Source organism: Numida meleagris, chromosome 6 (assembly GCF_002078875.1).
Source record: "Numida meleagris isolate 19003 breed g44 Domestic line chromosome 6, NumMel1.0, whole genome shotgun sequence".
Taxonomy (NCBI): Eukaryota; Metazoa; Chordata; class Aves; order Galliformes; family Numididae; genus Numida; species Numida meleagris.
Window position 1 is genome coordinate 35,841,799 of NC_034414.1, and position 21,432 is coordinate 35,863,230.

Genomic DNA, 21,432 nt, shown 5'->3' on the forward strand with positions numbered 1-21,432 from the left:
CGCTGTCAGGACTTTTTTTAAAACAAGTTACTGCTCATAGTACTCAACCATAGCAGTTTATTTAAGGCAGTTTATTTAAGATAATTCTATCTCTTGTACTAAATGTACTTCTTAATGTTATCTTGAGATTTAATTTTGGTTTAATTTGTTATATACATACAGCTACACATTCAATAATTTGGCTTTACTTTCAGACTGAAGATGTCAAATCTGAATGGATAAAAATTACTGTGCCATATTATTAATTTAGAAGGAATCGGCTTTATTGAATATCTTGTTATTCTTTTCCTGTGCAAAACCACGAGTATCGTTAGCAACACAAACTTTTATTATAATTGTTTAATGGGGTTGTTTTGATAGAAAGCAAATTTGAAATGACTCAAAATTATGTTGCTTATTCTCATTTTTGTCAGTGTCATGTATTTTTATACCACCATTTGCTGGGCTCTGGTGCTATTTTTTCAGTATTTTCATCACATTTCCTTACTTGTTTGTAACATGCTTTTTACACACAGCTTTCAAGCTGAATTGTTTTAAAGCATCATTATTCACGCAATAGTTTTTGTCTAAGTATTCCTTAAAGTCTCGTGTTAGCTAAATTTATCCTTTCACAAAGAAAATTAGACGCCGATCATAAAGATCTTATACTGTTTGCAGTATCGTTCAGAAATCTGAAATATTGTTAAATTTGGAGGATACCATCCCACCAAAGTCTTTATTTTATAACTTGGTAACTTAACATTTTCTTTTCTGCTTTCTCAACACAGCTGTTCACAGCTTCTCCTCCACATTCATCTTCTGTTCAATTTGGTTTCAGAACAAGACTATGCAAAAATTAGCGACTTCTCACTGCAGCAGTCAGCAATGGATCTCAGAAATAGCTTATCCACATTGAAATCATTCTACTTTTCCCTACTTGAATATAGAGGCTAGGTTTAAAAGGAAATACTGTCCAAAAGAATTTTGTTGATGGTGGAACAGATCAGATAGTCTGCATTTTAACTGGAGGGGAAAAAAATAAAGGGATAGAGAGAGACATTCGTTGTGGCAATATTATCACTTTCATTCCTATTTCTGTCTTCTAGGATGTCAGTTTACAGTGTTAGTTTTCTGCTTCTGATTCATGTGATCTTGTTGTGCCATCTTTCCTTACTGTACGCTGCACTTACAGAGCATTCCTGCCAAACAAGACAGCTGCTGGTTCAGTTCCTGTAGCATTGCCATAAATAAATAAATAAATAGAGAGAGAACCCTAGATGTATTCATTACGTTATCTTTCCTCTCTGAAATAAGCTAATCTGCATTTAATAAAAAGTGGTTGACAAGTAGATCTGATCCATGGATGGACCTTGCCTGTAGCTTAATACCTACTTTATTTTTCCATTCCAGGATATTTGTGAAGATATATCTGATCATGTTGAACAAATTCATGCTCTACTAGAGACTGAGTTTTCCCTGAAGCTTCTCTCATACTCTGTCAATGTGATAGTCGATATTCATACAGTACAACTACTCTGGCACCAACTCCGTGTTTCTGTTCTGGTTCTGAGAGAGCGCATTCTCCAGGGGCTACAAGACGCAAATGGAAACTACACCAGACAGACTGATATTCTGCAAGCATTTTCTGAAGAGACAAAGGAGGTATAGTAACTAAATTCAGCATTTTTGATAATTTTATCTGTATTTGCAGAAGCTTGTCCCTATTGTACATTTTAAATTGCTAGGAAGACAATTTTAACTGTAGCTTGACATATAGATATTTAGTGCTAATTTTGTAAGAATCTATCTTGAGTGCCTTCAGTTAGTATCTGTTCGAACCAAACTAAGGGAAGAACCAGTAAAACCAGCTTTCAGAAATGTCGTATTAATGGTAAATAAAGTAATCTCCTGGTTTAAATAATTTTTGTGAAGGAATGGAAACATTTACAGAGTGGTGTCTAGTCACTCTTGAATTTAAAGATCACATGCAATTCAGAACCCAATTTTTATGTGCAATAAATTCTTCAATAAAAAGCTTGAGCGTTTCCCTTCTTACATACGCAAACAGGAAGTTTGCACGTTTTCCCAAACTTTCCAAGTTATGTCAATTTTGTTTTAAAGGAGAGAACATGGACTTTTGAGTGTGATTTTGCAGTATGCCTCTAAACAATCACATATTTTGCCTGAGAAACAATTATGCATGAATCAAACTTTTTTTTTCCTCTAATGGAGTGTTGAATTCACACACACGTAAGTGGTTTGTAAATATGGATTCATTTAGTTAAATTGCCTTGAATCATAGAACCACCAAGATTGGAAAAGACACCTAAGATCACCCAGTCCACCTGTCCACCTACGACCGATATTTCCCACTAAACCATGTCCCTCAGTACAACAACTAAATGTTTCTTGAACACCTCCTGGATCAGTGACTCCACCACCTCCCTGGGCAGCCTGTTCCAGTGCCTGACCACTATTTTGGAGTAGAATTACTTCCTAATGTTCAACCTGAATCTCCCCTCATCCAGCCTGAGGCAGTTCCCTCTAGTCCTATTGCTAGTTACATGGAAGAGGAGGCTGTCCCTCCACCCCCTTGGCACAACCTCCCTCTGCTCAATCAGGGTAATCTAGAGTAAATTGCACAGGTCATCTCCAGACAGATTTTGAATATCTGCAGAGAAGGAGACTCCATAACATCTGAGGGCAGCCTATTCCAGTGCTCTGTGCTCTCAACCTCCTGGTAAGGCTCTTCCTAGTGGAGCCTAGTATATCGTTGGCCTTCTTTACCACAAGGACACATTGATGGCTCATGGTCAACTTGGTGTCCACCTGGACCCATAGATCCTTTTCTACAGAGATACTTTCCAGTAAGTCAGCCCCAAAGCTGTACTGGTGCAGGATGCTGAACTTGGCTTTTTTGAACTTCATGAGGTTCTTCACCCAACTATCCAGCTGCTCAGATTTCTCTAAAAGTCAGCATAGCATTCTGAAATATCAGCAAACGCTAGTTTCATATGAGCAGCAAACTTGTCAAGGGTGCAATCTGTCCATTTATCCAGGTAACGGATGATTGAGACGAACGAGACTGTATCCAGTATTGACCGCTGGGGGGCATCACTTGCTGGATTCTGTGACCTATGTTACAGAGGAAGTCAAATGCCCCCTAAAGATGTTCTTAATTTCTTATCTCCGAAGTTTAAAGAGAATGTGCATACCTCTCTACTCCCTTCTGAGTTATCTGTCTTTGCTACAGCAAAGTGGGTGGCCTTGAAATCAATATTCAGACATGCACAGGCCCACCTTCCACACTCTCTCTTCCTGATATATGTATATCTGGTGCTTCAGATTCAGTTTCTGCTTTATTGTTGATGGTAAATCTTCTCTGGCAAGTCTGAAAGAAACTGATGCTTGTCTGAACATCCAGGATGGTGACTTAGGGTGAAATCATTATTTTTTGGCACGAGCATGGTGATTTCAAGACCTAAGAAAGGGCTTAATTCAGATACTAAGAAACAGAAAATGTCCCATATGGCTCCTATTACAACTGCTATAAAAAAAATGTCCTTCCAAAAAAGGAGAGGACTGACTGGAGAGGGGTGGATTATTTTTCAGTGGGGAAATTTTTTTTGCCAGATTGGCTTGCATGGTAATAAAGAAAATGCAGTATGCCCTATCACAATTCTTTAATTTCTCTCAGCTAAAGCATAAATAGCATTTGGTAAAATTAATGGTTAGGAATAGAAGGAAAAATATCAATGTTAAGTTTCTGTTCTAATGCTTGAATAGGTTCCCACAAATTGCTCTGTAGAATTTAATCTTCTTTTAATCTATCTATTCAAGCTTTTCATCAAATATAATGGTAGTGGCTTTATTTGACTGAAGAAAATAAATAAAAGATAACAGAGAAAATCATATCTGGTCTCACCTACACCCCTGGATCCTTCTCCAGACAAGTCTATACTGTGTGACTACTAAATGCCTCACAGTATAAGTAATATATCTAGTAGGAGTTTTCATGCATGTGTGGATAGTGAAATTGCTTGAGCAAACCAAGAAAACTTTACCCAAACAGATAACCCTTCCTTACAGAAACATTTTCTTAATTCAGTTCTTGAGGAATATGAACAGAGAATGAAAGTTCATTTTTTCACCTAAGAAGATCTAGATGCTGTCAGGTTTGGAATGAATAGAAGAAAATTTTTCCACAAAACAAAGACTTCTATTTTGGAATTCACTACCTCAGGACACTTAGAATTAGAAAGTATATATGGGTTTAAAAAAGAAACTGAAGTACTAAGGAAAGATAGGAACAATGATATCCACTGGATGAGGAAATTCTTATGGTGTTCATTGGTGGAAGCTGAGGGTACAGGTAGATATATTTTGTGTGAAAGGAACATGTACGTATATATATACCCATATCTTATAGCTCATCTAGCAGAAAGTATTTAGAAGTGATTGCAGACACAATATACTAGTCTAGAAGGAAACTGAATCTGAGCCAGCAGATCAAACATTATGCTTTTCTGTAGTCCATGAACCTAGCATTTCACCAAATGTTTGGCTTGATCCTTAAGTCAGCCATCTTCTGTGTAAATGTGAGAGTGGCTCAGGCTGCCAGTGTTAACTGAGGAACTCCGTGGAAGTGATCTGCCAAGATTTCTTTTGTGCTCTGTGAGACGATGACATCTTGGTAAATCGCATCACTGCTCCCGCAGCTCATACAGTGTACGGAGAGTTTTCTGGGCAGGGAACAGTCCTGCCTGGGCTCTGTTTATACCATTTTGGAAAGCATACAGCACAGACCATATTGACTTGCTTAGGAACACAACTAATTAGCTGGGAAGGCAGTAACTGTACTTTTGACTATCTCAGTGGTGCCAGAAAGAAGAGTTACATGAGATTTCATGCTTGGAGGAAATAGAATAGAAACCAATGAGGCAAGCAGCTATGATGGAGATGCCAAATTGAGAAAATAATTTTTTAAGTAAGAACTTTAGAAAATTAATAGTTTGAAGGACTTTTTCCCCTTTAGGAACTACCCAGGGATAGATAAGAGGGAAAGAAAAATCAATTCAGTGCAGCCTGAGTTCTTCCTAGCTCAACCTAATCTATGAGTTGTATTTCACAATTGATAAAAATAGGAAATATGGAAAGGGCCATGTTAATATACAGTGAATTTGAATGTTCTCAAACACTCAGGAAATTCGCAGTAGAAATACCTTGCAAATTAATTTCACTTATTTGAAAGAGTAAAAAAAAAGTGCAGAATTGTACTGGATCAAATATAAATACAAGAAGGCTTTGGAAATACAGCCTACAGAGTTTTACAGGAAATATTGCTATGTGGAAACAGACAGATTTTTTTAAGTAAGTCATTCCTCTTGGTAGCTGTGCGAGTAACTAATAGGATATTTTCCTGAAATAAAAACAATAAAACTATGGTAATAGTGGCATTAAATAATGCTCATCTGAAGCACACATTTAAATGGCTGCCTGGGGAATGACCAAGCAAAATGGTCTAATGAATGTAATTGTAAATTTTATTAAGGTTCATAAACACTTTTTTAAGAGACAAAGGAATGGAGCTCATTACTCAGGAGAAATGAAGGCCCTTAGGGCCTTTGGGAAGGACTTCGATTTATATATGGCCTTACAGTTTCTAATCTTTCCCTGAAATCAGAGGAAAAATGCAGCTCTAATACTAACCATTGTTTAGTCATCATTTTCCTTAATAAATGTTGCTCCAAAATATAAATTTGACAGTTTTATAGAAACTTCCCCTTTTAATTCTGGATTATTGATGATGAACAGTTTGTGGCATAGGTTCTACATCTGGATATAATATCCTGAATAAAAAAATATTTTCAAGGTCCATGATTTGAGTTGATAAATATTTTTCTAATCTATCTTTTCCACAAATAAGATTTCTAGTAAGAGGAATTTGTTGTATGTTACTTTGACTAATGTACGTGGGGTGGACAAAGTACAGAGCTCAAACATTACGTTTATAGAAGATTGCAAACAATAGCCTTCTTTATTGAGACTCTTCTGGTTTAGACCATAGTCCAAGTGGTGATTATTACTGTGATATTGTAGTACCCCTATTTCACCTTCTGTAGGTAAAACTTTAAAAATATCTATTATGTAGACCAAACCAGGGAAGAAAGACCAGCATACGGATTCAGCTACCTAGAGTTAGAACCCTAAAACATGAATTTCTGCCTTTTATGATTGTTTTAAATAGTTGTTGTAACCACTTGAGCTAAAGTTTTGTTTTATTTTTCTTATATCAACTTTTCAGTTTCTTGGTTGTTCAGTGATGAATGCTTTACTAGATCTTTGGCAGTGAAACATAAAGCTGATAGTTCATTACCTTATGTTTAACATATGAAATTAAATTTCTAAAAGGTACCATTTCTTCTTCTGTTTCAGGATCGTCTTGACTCTTTAACTGAAGTTGATGATTCTGGACAGCTAACTATCAAATGTTCTCAAAATTACTTGTCATTGGATTGTGGTATTACTGCATTTGAACTATCTGACTACAGTCCAAGTGAGGATTTGCTTGGTGCTCTAGATGATATGACCTCCAGTCAAGGTAAAGCAAAATCATTTGAATCCTGGAACTATAGTGAGATGGATAAGGACTTTCCAGGACTTATCAGAAGCATGGGTTTACTTACAGTAGCAACGGATTCCATTGCTCCTCAGAGTAATGAAACATTAAATGAGAAAAAAAACCATTTACCTCTTGCATCAGAAGATGGAGATGAAAGCAAGGACAGGAAAGGACCACATGAGCTTTCACAATCTCCTTCTGCTAATTCTTCTGTTTCTAAAGGACCTTGCTCTGAAGATGGCATCTCATCAACTGAGAACAAAACAGTTTCTGCACTAAAGAAACCGGAATATAATCTTCCACAACTCGGTGGTGAAAAAATCAAACACCCTCACTGTGAAAACTCAAATCCTAAGAGATCCATAAGAGACTGCTTTAACTATAATGAAGATTCCCCTACACAACCTACTTTGCCAAAAAGAGGTCTGTTTCTGAAAGATGATGTATTTAAAGACTATATGGAAGCCAACGACTTTAAAAGGCAAATCTCTCAGATAGTAAAGAATGAAATGAGTAGAAGTACACCCTCACTGTTAGATCCACCAGACAGGTCCAAGCTTTGCCTAGCTTTACAGTCACCCTACAGTAGTCCATCTGCAGTTAGTCAGTCTTATGATTGCTTAAATAAAATAGGTGATAGAAATCTTGAGTACACAATAAATAATCACTTTAAAGACAGTCCTGTAAGTCTAGGAAAACATGCTTACTACACCTGTAAAGAAAAATCAAAGCACAAGAAGTCTCATGACACTCCAGAGAAAGTGAAAGCTGGCAGAACATCTGTACGTATGTGTAAAACAACTCCACCAATACAAGTCAAAAAAAGAGGGCGTTCTTTACAAAATGGAATTACTTCTCATAACTCTCAGTCTCTAGAGGGCACAGAAACTGATTCTACTTCTGCATCATCAGATTCTTGTAACCAGGGAGACCCAAATGGACAATCACAAGGTAAAACTGAGCCTTTTAGTTCACCAACATGTAGCCAAAAGAGTGCCTCCTCAGCTGGTTCTGAACATATCAACTCATCACCTCTTTTACTGAGAAGAAAGAAAAATAAAAGTTTATCCTCATCACCAAGTTACAGTCATACAAACAGTAAAGACGGTGAGGTCTGGTATGGTTCTGATGAGTATTTAGCACTTCCTTCACATCTCAAACAGACTGAAGTGTTAGCTTTAAAACTAGAAAATTTGACAAAGCTGCTGCCCCAAAGGCCCAGAAGAGAAACTATTCAAAATATTGATGACTGGGAGTTGTCAGAAATGAACTCAGATTCAGAGATGTATCCAACATACCAGGTAAAAAAGCACAAAAAAATGGGTAGAATTTCACCAAGCTCTTCAAGTGATATAGTATCTTCCTTGGGTGACAGTATTGAATCGGGGCCTCTCAGTGATATTCTCTCTGATGAAGATCTTTCTGTGCCTGTATCTTGCATTAAAAAATATATTGAAGCAAAGTCAGAAAGGACTGCTGCCACTCAGCCCACTGAGAATGAAACTTCTGCCTCAAATAAATCAGCTTTAATTCATCAACTCATGCAAGACATACAACATCAAGAGAATTATGAAACTGTATGGGAAAAAATTGAGGTAAGGTCGTAATTCTGTGTTTTTCTACTGTGTTCATAATAAGCCTATACATAGAGATGAAACTGGGGGCAAGGGAGAATTTGCTTTGTTTTTCTTTTAATGATGAAAATAGTCTCATCTACTGACCCATAGAAGTAGACAACAGCAATGATCATTGTGGTTATAACTGGCTGCAGTTAACCTCAATTACACAGAATTTGATTATTTTACTTATGCCAATGCTTTAAACTTGGCAAAACATATTCTACAAAGACTGCAGAGCTTCTTTTGGCCAAGATTATGTACATAATAGGTTATTTTTGAAAGCATTTGAAAGTCAGGGATCATTTAAGTGAAAGGATGCTTCGTAGTGCCTACTTCATATTGCGTACTTTCTTTAACAAAAAAAATAATTGCTTTAGTCCAAGAATATGGGGATAATTTTCTTGACTCCTGTCACATCATGTATAATAACCACATTTCATTTTAATCAGTTCTCTTTCCTTGCAATGATATTCCCCACGGTGTTGGTGGAACTAAGCGTGACATCTTTTAATTTAACTTAACTTGAGATAGGATTTTTTTTTTGGCTTCTTGCACCACTTCAGAAGTACCTCTTCTTCAGAAACGGCAAAAGGTCACAGTTGTTAATGCTATTAGAGCTCTTTCAGAGAAGAAATATAAACTTTGGAAAAGGAGCTGAGTTTGAAAATGACTTAACTACCTCAATAGTAAAGTTATCATCTTACATTGATAATAATTCTTTTTCTAGTTTTCTAATGCCTTTGTCTTCCTGGTTATTGTAGAGGAGAATTCTCCTATTCAGAATATTTCATGTCCATCTGCCGTATATTCATTTAAAATGGCTGTCAGAAAAGAAACCTCCACCTCTGCTGAATTCCCAAAGCCTTTAAAATTCACAAAAATACTATAAAGGGTGACCTAAAGGGCTACACTGAATGGCTTGAAATGAATTCCTGAGCTGTGAATAAAAAGAGAAGAGTTTTGAAAAGTTTTGTAGAACAATTATACTATTTTAAAGAAATACAAGGGTTTCACAAGCTACTTATTTACCTGAGTTTTTCCATTGTCTTCAGTTATTTTGTTATTAATCTGTTGTTATTATTACGTCTTCTGTTTACTGAACTACAAATAATTAATTTTTCAATACAAAAGCTTTTACTGTGATAATTCCTGCCTCAGTGACTCTATGGTGCTGAGCAACTTTAATTTGACGTAAGTAATAGAAGAATAGAAAATAGCTCTGCTAGGTGATTGTAAACAAAATCCTTCTAAAAAATACCATGCCTGTGCCACAACGGAGTCCTTCTTTTGCCAGTTCTCTTGTTTTGTAATTCCCCAAGCCAACTAGGAAAAGTGTGCCATTACTTTTTAATTATCGTCATTTGGCATTCTGTTATTTAATAAATCTCCAGTCCCAAAAAGAGAATTCCTAATTGCATGAATACACGTCTTAGCAGTAATTCAATTCTTTTTTTTTTTTTTTAGTGGTAGTTTTATGCTAAAGAAGTCAGGTATGAAATGAGAAGTGAATTAAGGAGACAAGAAGCATGCTCATGCATGTTTGTAATCCAGTTACATTGTGGAAAATGTCTAGCCTAATATACTTTATTTATTGAGATTGTAAAACAAAACTAAAAGAACCTCAACCTTTCCTTTTTGGAGAACAACATCTTTGAAACAACTGGCAGCCTCAAAATCACTGAAAGTCATATTTTAGCTATTTAGTAGAGTGAACAAAGAGGTTTCAATATTTTATACCGATGGGAATAATTTTGAATTAATATAAACCTGGAAATATCTTGATGGTAAGCAATTTGCTGAACGTATGCTAAAGTATTTATTGGAAGACTTTTCCATTGTCTCATTGATATGGAATATAATCATATGAGGAAATCAATCAAATATGTTTTTTCATACTTCCAAACTATGCACATGCCCTTGCACAGGTACTGTCATACTGTTAATCTTTCTGATTATCCACAGAGAGAATTTTGCTTGACTGGCCTAATTGCAGTTGAATTGGAACACTTTATTACTTTGCGATAAATACTACATACTCCTGCCACATTTTGCCCTGTACTGCAGCTAATTCTTTGGCATATGCTTCTTATGAGGTAGTTCTGGGTATCTCCATTCTGTGGTACATTGCAATTTTTGTAGCAGTTCTGTGTACAGTTCAGAAATTATATTCTGGAAATAAATGTAAGAATGTGTGATAGAGAATTCTGAATGTTCATTCTATTGTTAAGGTGTAGTTCTACACTAAAAATAGCATTAAAGTGCTTTTAGTAGCTACTCTAAATTAATTTTGGAATGCAGATTCAGGTTAGTAGTTTCTATTATACTAACTGGAAAAGGAAAAGATATGACAGCATCATTCCTGCAGGCAAAATCACTGGCATTATTTGCAGTAATATTGTTCAGCCTGGAGGAGGCTCAGGGGGATCTTATTAATGTGTATAAATATCTAAAGGGAGGATGCAAAGAGGATGGGGCCAGGTTTATTTAAGTGGTGCCCAGTGACAAGACAAGAGGCAGTGGGCACAGACTGGAGCAAAGGAGGCTTTGTCTAAACATCAGGCAACACTGTACCATGTGGGTAACGGCAGTGGCACAGACTGCCTAGAGAGGCTATGCAGTCTCCTTGGAGATCTTCAAAAGCTGCATGGGCAACCTGCTCTGGGTGTTCCTACCTGAGCAGGGGTTGGACCAGACTGACCCAGAGGTCCCTGCCAACCTTAACAATTCTAGAACTCCACAGTATCAGTTTTGAAATGTTTTAAAGTCTACTTTCTTTGATAAAACTAATTTTTCCTTACAATCATACTAATAATATATTTTTTTCATTTTTATGTGCAAACTGAAAAAGTGGAAGATCATCTTGAGGATGATATTGTAATAGTGCATTTTAAGTCATCTCAGTAATAAGATAGTAATGGTAATAAAAAACATTGTTCAGCCAGCTTTGTCTTCTCCTCTAGAAAGCAGTCCTAGAATGACTGTACTGACATCTGTGTCCCATAATCAGTGGTCACTTATAATTCTATCTGATTTTTGAAGGAATTACTATGAAAGGTGGAAAGACACGTGCAAGACAGGCCATTTAAATTAAGAAATATTGGCTTTTCAGGCCTCAGTGTTTACTGTATGGAGAAAACTGTCAAATTTTCCCCATTTATAGACTTGCAGCTTGTTCTATTGCAAGCTCAGTTTTTGCAAGAGTCAGATGAATACATGAATTTCTCCTGAAAACAGCAATCTGATATCTGTCGATCCCATTTTTTCATGAATTTCCCCTAACTCTGGTGGTTCTGCCTTTTGTCTGAAGAGTTCAGTCTGGCACTGGTTACTCACCTTCTTGACACATTTTTCTGCAGTGGATTAGAGTATGCACCAGGGATCCTACAATGAAAAGTTTTTGCAAGCCTTTGCTGCCTTCCAGGGCCCAGTCAGGGGCACTGTCACCCTTGTGCAGTCATTTTTCCCCTCTGTAGCCAAGATCTCTCACTGGATCAGAGATTAAGTACCTCTTTTCTGAGTTATTAGAATAATAGGATTACTTTTCCTGTCTAGGGGGGACTAATGTTTGGTGAATTTTGCAGTCTAGAAAAGAGAGTGTAATATGAGAGCTAAACTTGTTAGAGTGACAAATAACCTATATGTTTGTGTGGGAAATATTTGTATTTTCAAAGGGTAGTGACAAGAGGTAGCTAAGCTGTAGGCTTCAGCAAATAGTTTGATGGGCTAGGTAGAGCAAATTACATGGTTGGAAAATATTTGGAGAACTGAATTTTTATTGTTTAAATTGAAAGAGGACACAGATGCTTCTGGGCAGAAAATGAGATGTAAACATTGCATTGGTATAGTTAATGTAGAAGCTGGATTGCTATAAGAGAAGCAAAGTTTACTTGTATTTAGAGATGATTTTCACCGTTAGTGTAAAGACCATGTACAGTGAACAAATGAAGTTCGGACATGGTGCTAAGAGTGCTGAAAAACTTGTAGAAAATGATAATGCTGAAAGGGCTTGGTAACAAAGAAAAACTGAACATAAAACTATAATGTCAGAACAGGTGGAAAAAGCAAAGATAATTGACAGGGAACAGGACATGCTTCTTTTGCATTACCAGATAGAGGATTTTTCAAGTGTCGTAGTGCTCTCCTCAGCCTTCTTTCTTTCAATAAATTATGCAACAGTACTTTAATACTGGTCCCCTTAAAACAAATGGATTGCATAGTTTTCCTAATAGTAAAGTGGTTGTCCACATTTTTTCATGTGTAAATCTTACTATGCTGCTTCATAATATTTATATTGAAATACCGCTCTTTGCTGATGAAAAATTTGCAAAAACAAAAATCAACAAAAAAATTACCAACAAAAATACAATACCAAGTAAAAAGGGATCAGATCCAGAAATACCTTGGCAACTCTGCAGTCTTCTCAGCAGTTCTGCTGCTTTGTGCAGCATAACTGTGGATGTTGCATCACATTTTGTACTGTGAGTCAAGAACTATTTTGTTGCTTTCTTCCCTGCTTTGAAAGCCCATCCCTCCGTTTTCAAGCTGGTTAAACTATTATTAAGCAGTAACGCACATGGAACTCACACCTTTACTCAAATACTTCTTACTACAAAAGGATATTGAAATACAGTAAACATTTGGGTTCCTAACTGTTTGCTTGAATTTAAACAGCTCTTCTGAGTGCATTCATTTTCTTTGGCATTTGCTTTATAACTGAGTTTGTCACTGGGAATCTTTGCAAAACTAGCAACTACTATGCAAGCTGTGCAAATTCTGAATTTGTAGCTGCACATTCAAAACTGACTGCAGGAGTTATATATTGTGAAGCACATGCTTGTTCAAAACTGTTTTTTAATTCCCTGTGTAAAGACCTCCAAATTTTAGTAGCAATGATGTCAGGGTATGTCTTTACTAGTATGTAGAACTGATTGTAAGTGATGTTCTACATCAAGTGTGTTTGGCTCACATCTGATGCACAATCTTTAGCTCTGAACACCTCATGATTCTTGCTGTGTACACAGCTAAACATCACATCCCAGTCCTCTTGGTTTCAATTTGAGATAACTTCTGAGAAACCCTGTTAACTAGTTTATGTATTGATTTTATTGCTATATTGATTCGATTTTTTTTCACTCCTTGAAGTGCCATCATTATCCAACAGAAAACTGCTGAACTGACATTTCTGTTTTCTATTGTTCCCTTAAACATGGTTATATACAGAGGGGTAGGAAAGAACGCTCATGCTTTCTATTTTTACAGAACTCTGCCTTTCCCAGTGCTTTAAGGTCTAGCTGTTCTGTTACATAATACACTCAGACTCCTGGATACTAATGTTTTACCTATTTCTGTGAGAAAGTACAGGATATTCCAGAAAGATACAGTATACCAGAGTCCCCATGGCCTAGCCTAAATATTTAATTATTTAAATAATACATTGTTGCTAACTTCCAACTAAATTAAATTTCAGTCTATCTACTGTTGTTAATGCATCACTGCCTTAAAATGTGTACATGCTGGCGATGAGTCAGAGCAGGAGAAATGTTCAAGGGTCTAGAAAGGATTAACTTGAGAGGAAAGATCAAGTCCACTTATGTAATATTATTGCATAACTCTTCAGAATATGTTCATATCCTTTTCTTCTTGTGTGTCTTTATGTGTTTTGACAGCAACTGGTTTTCATTCCTCTGTCCTTTCCAGTATGTTAGGATCAGAAGTGAAACATTAAAGCATACTGACTCTTAAATCATATTTGTCATCATTAAGCATAGAGTGAATATGATTTGTGGCAAATAAGGACAGAAAACTGTCTCTTAGAGGTTAATTTCAGACTATCTGTAGGCATACACAGGTTTTTGAAAGTCATCTTAAAAGCAACCAGAAAGACAAAAAAAATGTTCATCCTTGCCTTAGATTTTGGAGTGCAGATGATAATCCTAACAAGAAGCTGAACTATCCTTAGCTAACAAAAATCTTATCTGAATATTCCTTTATTGATAGCAAAGACTTATTTTGAACCCTGATTTCAAGTAGATCAAATAAGTTTACCAGAATGAGGACTAGATTTCCTTCAACTTTCCATTGGATGATCTTTGGAAACTTCACAGAGCAGGCTGACCAAGATAGAACCAACAAGCAAAGAGATTTTAGTAGCAGACAGTGTAGATATTCAAGTTGCAAAACCTTAATATTATTAATATTAATTTTCCCTGCTGATCCAGCATCTGACTAGAGGATTGTTTCCTTACTGCGCTGTATGAGACCAAAGACACCCAGAGTCATTCAAACTGTAAATACTGCTACACTATAGCAGTAACTGAACTATAGGAGCTAGCATAAAGCTAGCTCAGGTGAGTCCAAACCAGGTTCAACCTACGCATTGCAGTGGAAATTTCTCACAATTCTGCTGAGCTACAGAAAACAAGAGAAAATTGTAAATTTGTTAAAAACAGCAAAGCTTCTGGCGTTAAAAGCAAAGAATAAAAAGAGAACAGACAAAAGACCAGAGATTATTCGTTATTTTATTCTGTAAAGGTTTCCAAATTTTGGTGAAAAAAAAAAGAAAAAGTAACTCAGAATTAGGGTTTAGAGAGGGTATAAACGACTGCCCACTAGAGGCCATTGGAAAGAAATATTTTAAAGGGAAAGTAAATGCATTAGAAGGCAAAAGAAAAGCAATTAGTGGAGGAAGTAATAGTGGCATGACTTCTTTGTAGACTGCAAGTGAACAAAAATCGAGTGCATAACAGGACATTAAGTTGGAGAACTGGAGAAATAATAATGGAGGAAAGAAAGAGATGACAACTCTTAATTTCTCCCTGCTGCTGTCATACTTACAGAACAGTGGCAATCACTACTTTCCCTGGTTTAGTTTTTAAACACGGAAATCTTAACTGCAAAACAAGTTCATGGGTCAAAGAATTTAAATATCTCTTGTGAGGCGACAGATGTAACCTCTTCTCACCAATTAGCCGTACTCAACAGGAAATGCTGAATTCAATTTTCTGATTTTGAGGAGAAATCATGGTCATTGTATCTTAATTCATGTCAAGGATTTGGCAGAGGTTAATATATTCAGCAGTTACCCAGAACCAAATAGCATCTGCTCTATTTTAGTAAAAAAGAATGGTTTGGGTTTTTTTTCCTTCCAATAGGAAAACTTCGAGGTATGGTAATATATCACCCTCTTGAGGCCAGTTGTTGTTACAGCACCTATTTAATAGAAATTTAATTTGCTTCTCAAACGAACAAGATTTGTGCAACTTTATAGGCAACTTTGTTAGAAATTCAGAGATTAAATAGCTGTAAACAATAATATTTCTTCCTTATGACTATTCATCCATATGAGGATATTTTTACTTTAGTGTTGGTTCCAACTATTTTTTGCTTTGAATTTTATTCCAATGTATTTAATGTTTAAATGTTATTCTGATTTTAAAAAGAAATAGCAAGAATATGTCTACTATTATTAAACTTTAAAAAATATAACCTGCATCTCCCCTTCTATTGTGGAAGTGTACTATTTTCTTCAGAGATATTGTGAAATATATTTCAAAAATAAACTCTATTCTCTGCAAATAATAAATGTCTTACTGAAAATATAACCAATATTTTTATTATCATTTAGAGAACTTTACTTATGTTATATAAATAAGCAGTGTTTAATATTACTTTCTGATTTTCAGGCCAGGAATTTTGTGCCTTTCTGCACACTTTCACTTAACGGCTAACTTACTGAAAACGATATGTAAAATATAATTAATTTGTCCTTTATTACAAAGGCACTGTGAATTTTTGAAATTGATTTTGTGCCATTTGCTGGAAGTACACAATTTGGTTAATGTCATTCTTTTAACATAGTTTGTTCTTTGTTTGGGAAAATGTAAATTGTTTGCAACAGCCCGGACAGCTTTCAAACCTCTTTTAAATTGAGATCATGCAATAGGCCCACGCTGTATTTAGGCTACAGGAACAACGATGGTATATGTACATCACATGCAGTTTCAAAGGAATTAAATGCTGGGGGAGTAAGGTCAATTTCCAAGAACTATAGGATCAAACAGTAAGGAAATGCTAGGACTGGTGGGAGGAGGTGCTTGGGTGGCACCGGTCGAGTCCTGTGGTGCTGCCCAGTGCGTGTGCAAGGTCACAGCTGACCCTCAGCAGGAGGAACAGCTGCACATGGGTGTCCCACCCCCAGGCTGCATCTGACTCCAATACTCAGAGCATGCCAAGCAAGAAATGATGGCCATCCATAATTGCTTATTTTTCTGAGCAGAATAAAGTCGTCTAATGTATTACAGAAGCCATTATATGGAAAAATTGCAAATGAAGGTTAGTTCATCTTTTGGATGGAGTTCAGCTCATAATCAAAAATACATACATTAGCTGTAAAACAATCTGAAAATAAGGTATGCAGTACTTCCAAGTACACTTACATCACCATAAGTTGCTTCAACATCAATAGTTATATTGACAGCATTTTTAGAAAAAGTGTAGCAGGCAGCTAGCTTCACTAAAAATGTAGATGCTGACTACAGACACACACTAACCATGGAGTTTGGATCGCGGTTGCTACACAATAAATACTTCATACTGAAAGTATAAGGACAGTTCTGATCAGAACATTTTGTTTTAGGTTTTTCTGTAGAACAAATAGTAAGTCTGTACTTACAAACAACAGATCCTGAACTAATTTCTATATTTTCTGTTGTAGTTTAGAGTTTTTAACAGTGGACAAAAGGAGAATTTGGGACCATAAAATGGATATGAATATATCACAGCAGTATGCCCCTATCCTGTAAGCAGGACATAGCAGCTCATTTTGGTGCCTGGTATTTTTACCAGTTCCCCTTTAGCCAGGCCACTCTGCCCTCTGCTGCACTGTGCCCTGGGTCCCTCCAGAACCCAGACCCTGCTTTCAGCTGCAACTGCAGAGCTGAAGTTCCCCTTTTGGGTAGTAGCTAACATGATCTGTCTTGTCTCAGGCATATTTGCTGCTTTTGTCCTTCCCTTTGTACATCTCTGGCTACAAATATCTGGAGACTGTGGTCATAACTTGCTCCCTGGTTTATCATATGAGTGAGTCCAAGAGTATGACCTAAAAACATGCACGTCTCTTGGCTGCTCTCTAGATACGGCAAGTCTTTGACTTAGGATCACAGGAGGGTATAATATAAAAAAGCCTGAGTTTGAGATATTTGATGCGCTGGCATGTAAGAGAAACTTAAACTTATCTTCAACTGGAACACATTTTGGGCACATATCTTTTTTAATGTCGAAAATGAATGACTCAGAAAGAGTTATTTTAAGAGTAGTGAAAGCTACTGGGAGACATGACCAACAACAGGCATTGCTATTTGTGAATGAATGTATTTTCAGAAACAATATGTAGCAGCGACCAGACCATTCAAGGACCAGAACTGGATGATCATTCAGAAGTTTGTGCATTGCTCAGGCCTCACTCACAGCATCACCATTGCTGTCTGCGCTGCCTTTAATTCTTTTGTGTGTCAATTTCATTTCCAATAGCTTGTTTATTTCTTGTTTAGCCATTCTTTCCTTGTCCTATCTCCTTTTCAGGGATCTTGGTATCCTTTAACTCTTGTATTTGTCCTTTCTGCTGCCCATATTGTTCACTCCATAGTTTCAAACTGTTTCCCCAAGAACCTCTTCTCATTCTACCTCAAAATTTCATCAGAGGACAGATTAGGGATGCTGAATGAGGAGAGTGAAAGAATCATGCGAGTGCAGACTTACACTGCAGAGGCTTTTTGACAAGGCAGAACTGGTAAGTGAAGAGTATTTACTTCCTTGACCAATAATTCTGTGTCTGCAAAATCCAGTGGTTCTAGTACTTGAGCAGTCAAAGTCTGGGGCCTGGCGGCCAGTGTTGCTCCCAGCAGTGCGCGAGGCTCCGGCCCGCGCGGTGCCCGCAGGCGGTGCGCCCGGCCTCCAGCAGGGGGCTGGCGCAGGACGCGCGGCGGAGCTGCTCTGTCAGGCGGGGCTGCAGGCGCTGCTCTTGAGGCCGCGAGCCGGTCTGAATGAAATACTGCTTTGAAAATAGTCCACATCCCAGTTGCGGTGCACGGTTACTTCGGAGGTAGAGAGGCAAAATAATTTCCTGTCATCTAAAATATGTTGACATACGTTAATTTTTTCCACACAAAGAAAGATACGCTATTTATTTATTTGATTCCCAGGAGTGCTTTGAATCCCACACCACTTTTGAGATACAGCACTGGTCTGTACTTTTGCAGCATGAACTCTCTCCTCACTGGAAGCCTGAAACCTTACTGGTGCTACGGCTGTTAACGTTCTGTCTCTGTTAGAAATCCTGGTCACATCAGTGTGAGAGATCAACAGACATTTTGTATGCCTGGCATTACTGCCTTCTGAGCAGATGGCATCTCTGGAGGTTTACAACCAATCCATATTACTGTTAAGTTCACACCAGATGATTCCTTAAATGATGACTGTATCGGAGAGTTTTCCTGTTCTCCTCCCTTCTCTGCACTGGTCCTCTCTACTCTTAAACACTTGCAAAGGCACAAAGACCTTTTCTGTGCCACTGTATGGCATTCAAGTGCATAGATGTCTTGGCCTCAAGGCTGCTTGGATCTCTGCTCCCCACCAGTGTCTTTCCAGCCCACAGATTTTGCCTCTAGGCTGTAGGCATTCACTGGCCATCAGAAGACTGGAGAAATGCTATCAGTGGTGCTGGAAGCTTGACTGCTGTCTATGAATCACTCAGGAATGGGGCTTTGGATGAGTTTGGCTTACTTTCCTGTAACTATCTTTAGTTTTGCTCCAGAGCCTATCTGCTGATACTGTCAAGGTCTCTTTTTAGATCTTGTTAAGTTTCAAATAGTATTGGAGGGCTTGTGGTGGTTCTTTCAAATAGAAAGTAGATCTTCACCTTGAACAAAGGCAAGACAAGGCATAGAGTAAGGAAAGAATCACATTTATGGCACCATGAAAGGTTTAAGTAATAATTCATACATTCATGAATGGTTCTTAAGACATAGATTAGTGTAACCTGCTCTTTGACTTTATTTCTGCTCCTACACAACAATCCCATGGGGACAGTGACTTTATTGTTGCAGAATCAGGTTCCCTGTCTTCACATGTAGTTATTTTTAATGGACTGAATAGTAAAACTGCATGTTCCTCTGTATCCTGCTTTTTAAGCCATTTATATTTGTGATTATCTTACCAAGAAGGCTTTGGGAATATGAGAGCTTCTTAAAGGTCTTTACTGCCATACCTGCTCTAGTCAGACTACAGTATGGAACTTAGGAATGCTAGTAAAGTCTGCAGGTTTAGTCGTAGACTAAAAGGTCTGCAAGAAGTAAGGTCAAGAGTATCCTTTCATTGACTTTTAAGGACAAAATCAGAACTTAGTTAATTTGCAGTGTTTTCCTAGGCTTCTAAGAACTGTGCTTTGTCACTCACACTGTTTCAAGAAGTACTCTTGCCTGTCCACTAACCTCCCCCTGAAAAGCTGAACTATGTCTGACTGTATGTATCACTGTGCTTGATATAACTGTGTTTTTACATATTAACCCTTGTTTTGCAGCATCAGAATGTATAATGTGAACTCTAAAATAAGAAAACCTCATGAGCCACTGAACATCCCGTACCACTGTTTTTCATTCTGTAACTGTATGAATTGTGACCAGTAAGGTGGATGCCCATCAAAGAAAATACATTCAGTAGTCACTTCTAATTCTGTATGTGGTTGTTGGATACAAAACCAAGAGGTGGCACTTGTGAAAGATTTGTATAGCATCATATTTGGCCTTAAAAATGTCTAACTAAGCAGTATATAGTAGAAGACTAAGATATGCCTGTACAGAATGTCCAATATGGAAAGTTTTCTATCTTTATCTTTCCCTGTTTTGAGTGAACATTTAGATTTCATATTCTCATAGGCTGAAATTATTGAATAAGTGTGGTACTTCTTAGCTGAAAGCTGCTAGTTTTTAGACTGTGAATGAATGTATCCCGAACTGCATATTAAGTATTAGCATCCTCCTGATGTGCTTGGTCAGTTCTGTATTTCAGCGAAGTCATTATCTGCCACAGAATCTTGACAATGTAAAACACAGAATATTTTCTGTTGTGGCATTTGGTTCCTTGGGAATCCCTAACATCAGTGCTGCTAATGGTTTTATTGTTGCCTCTGAGTCCAACTCCAATTAAATTGTCCATGGCAGTTTGTTGCAGCCTCGTCCTCTTGAGTACCTGGATTTCTTTGAGTTACCTTTCCCTATGAAGAAAGTACACTTTTATCCTTTTGAAAATAAAGTCCATGAGCAGGAATGAGTTCCTCCTGAGACTAATATGCAAGTCCTTTTGTGGTCAGACAAAGGGTTTCTTAATGTATTCTGTGATAGAAGAGCCCTTAGAGCCAGCCCATCCTTGTATACAGACCCCTCTTGTGAGCTCAGTCTTTTTGTAAATTGGGAACAAACTTTACAACACTGTCTGCTTGCAACAAAATTGGACATTCATTTTTAAGCAACAGCCTCATAACCAATTCTTCTAAGAAGAGAATTCCCTTTGTGTAATAAAAGGGAAGGTGGAGAGAAAAAAGGTCTGGGTTAGTGATTTAACAAGCAGTGTTGTCTGGTGCATCTGTACTGAGGTTTGTGGAACACAGTAGACACTGTACAGTCACATTTAACTGCCATAATAGATGAGCTTAGTATGTTTGCACTTAATAGTTTGCCGCTTCTGTTTTATTCTGATTTTAATCTTAGTTCAACTCATTAGAAGGGTTCTGTGCTTTCAAAAATGCAATGACCAGAAGTATACCTTTATACAATAAGCCAGCATGTGTGTTAAATGAAAATGTTAGCCTAATAAACTGAGCACTATTATCCCTCCACAGCTTAAAATTACAAGCCAAAAGGTACCGAATTAATGTTCCTACCTGTGCCATATAGAGGCACAGTACATCTGGGAAATTTTATCCATAAAAAGCAAAAGCAAAATTTGACATAGGCGGAGGGCATACATAAAGCTTTCCACAGTGGTGTTAACTGAATGCAGTTGCATCCTCTGTATTTTGTATCATAATTTTGACAGTGTTCATGCTAGTGCTTACTTTACTGCATATATCCAGATTCCTCATTTAAAGGAATCTTGTATCAAAAATATACTGAAAACATTCAGTGTTTTCATATTCTCTCTTTTTTTTTTTGGGGGGGG

General features: G+C 37.2%; 1 protein-coding gene across 3 annotated transcripts in view; it reads left to right on the forward strand.

Moving 5' to 3' along the window:
- The window catches only part of AKAP6 (A-kinase anchoring protein 6), a 322,203-nt gene that overhangs the window by 131,588 nt on the left and 169,183 nt on the right, over nt 1-21,432 (forward strand). For all 3 annotated transcript variants that reach the window (XM_021402796.1, XM_021402797.1, XM_021402798.1), the window contains 2 exons: nt 1,390-1,641; nt 6,415-8,196. In XM_021402796.1, the coding sequence (XP_021258471.1) occupies nt 1,390-1,641; nt 6,415-8,196 (2,034 nt within the window). The remainder of the gene's footprint in view (nt 1-1,389; nt 1,642-6,414; nt 8,197-21,432) is intronic.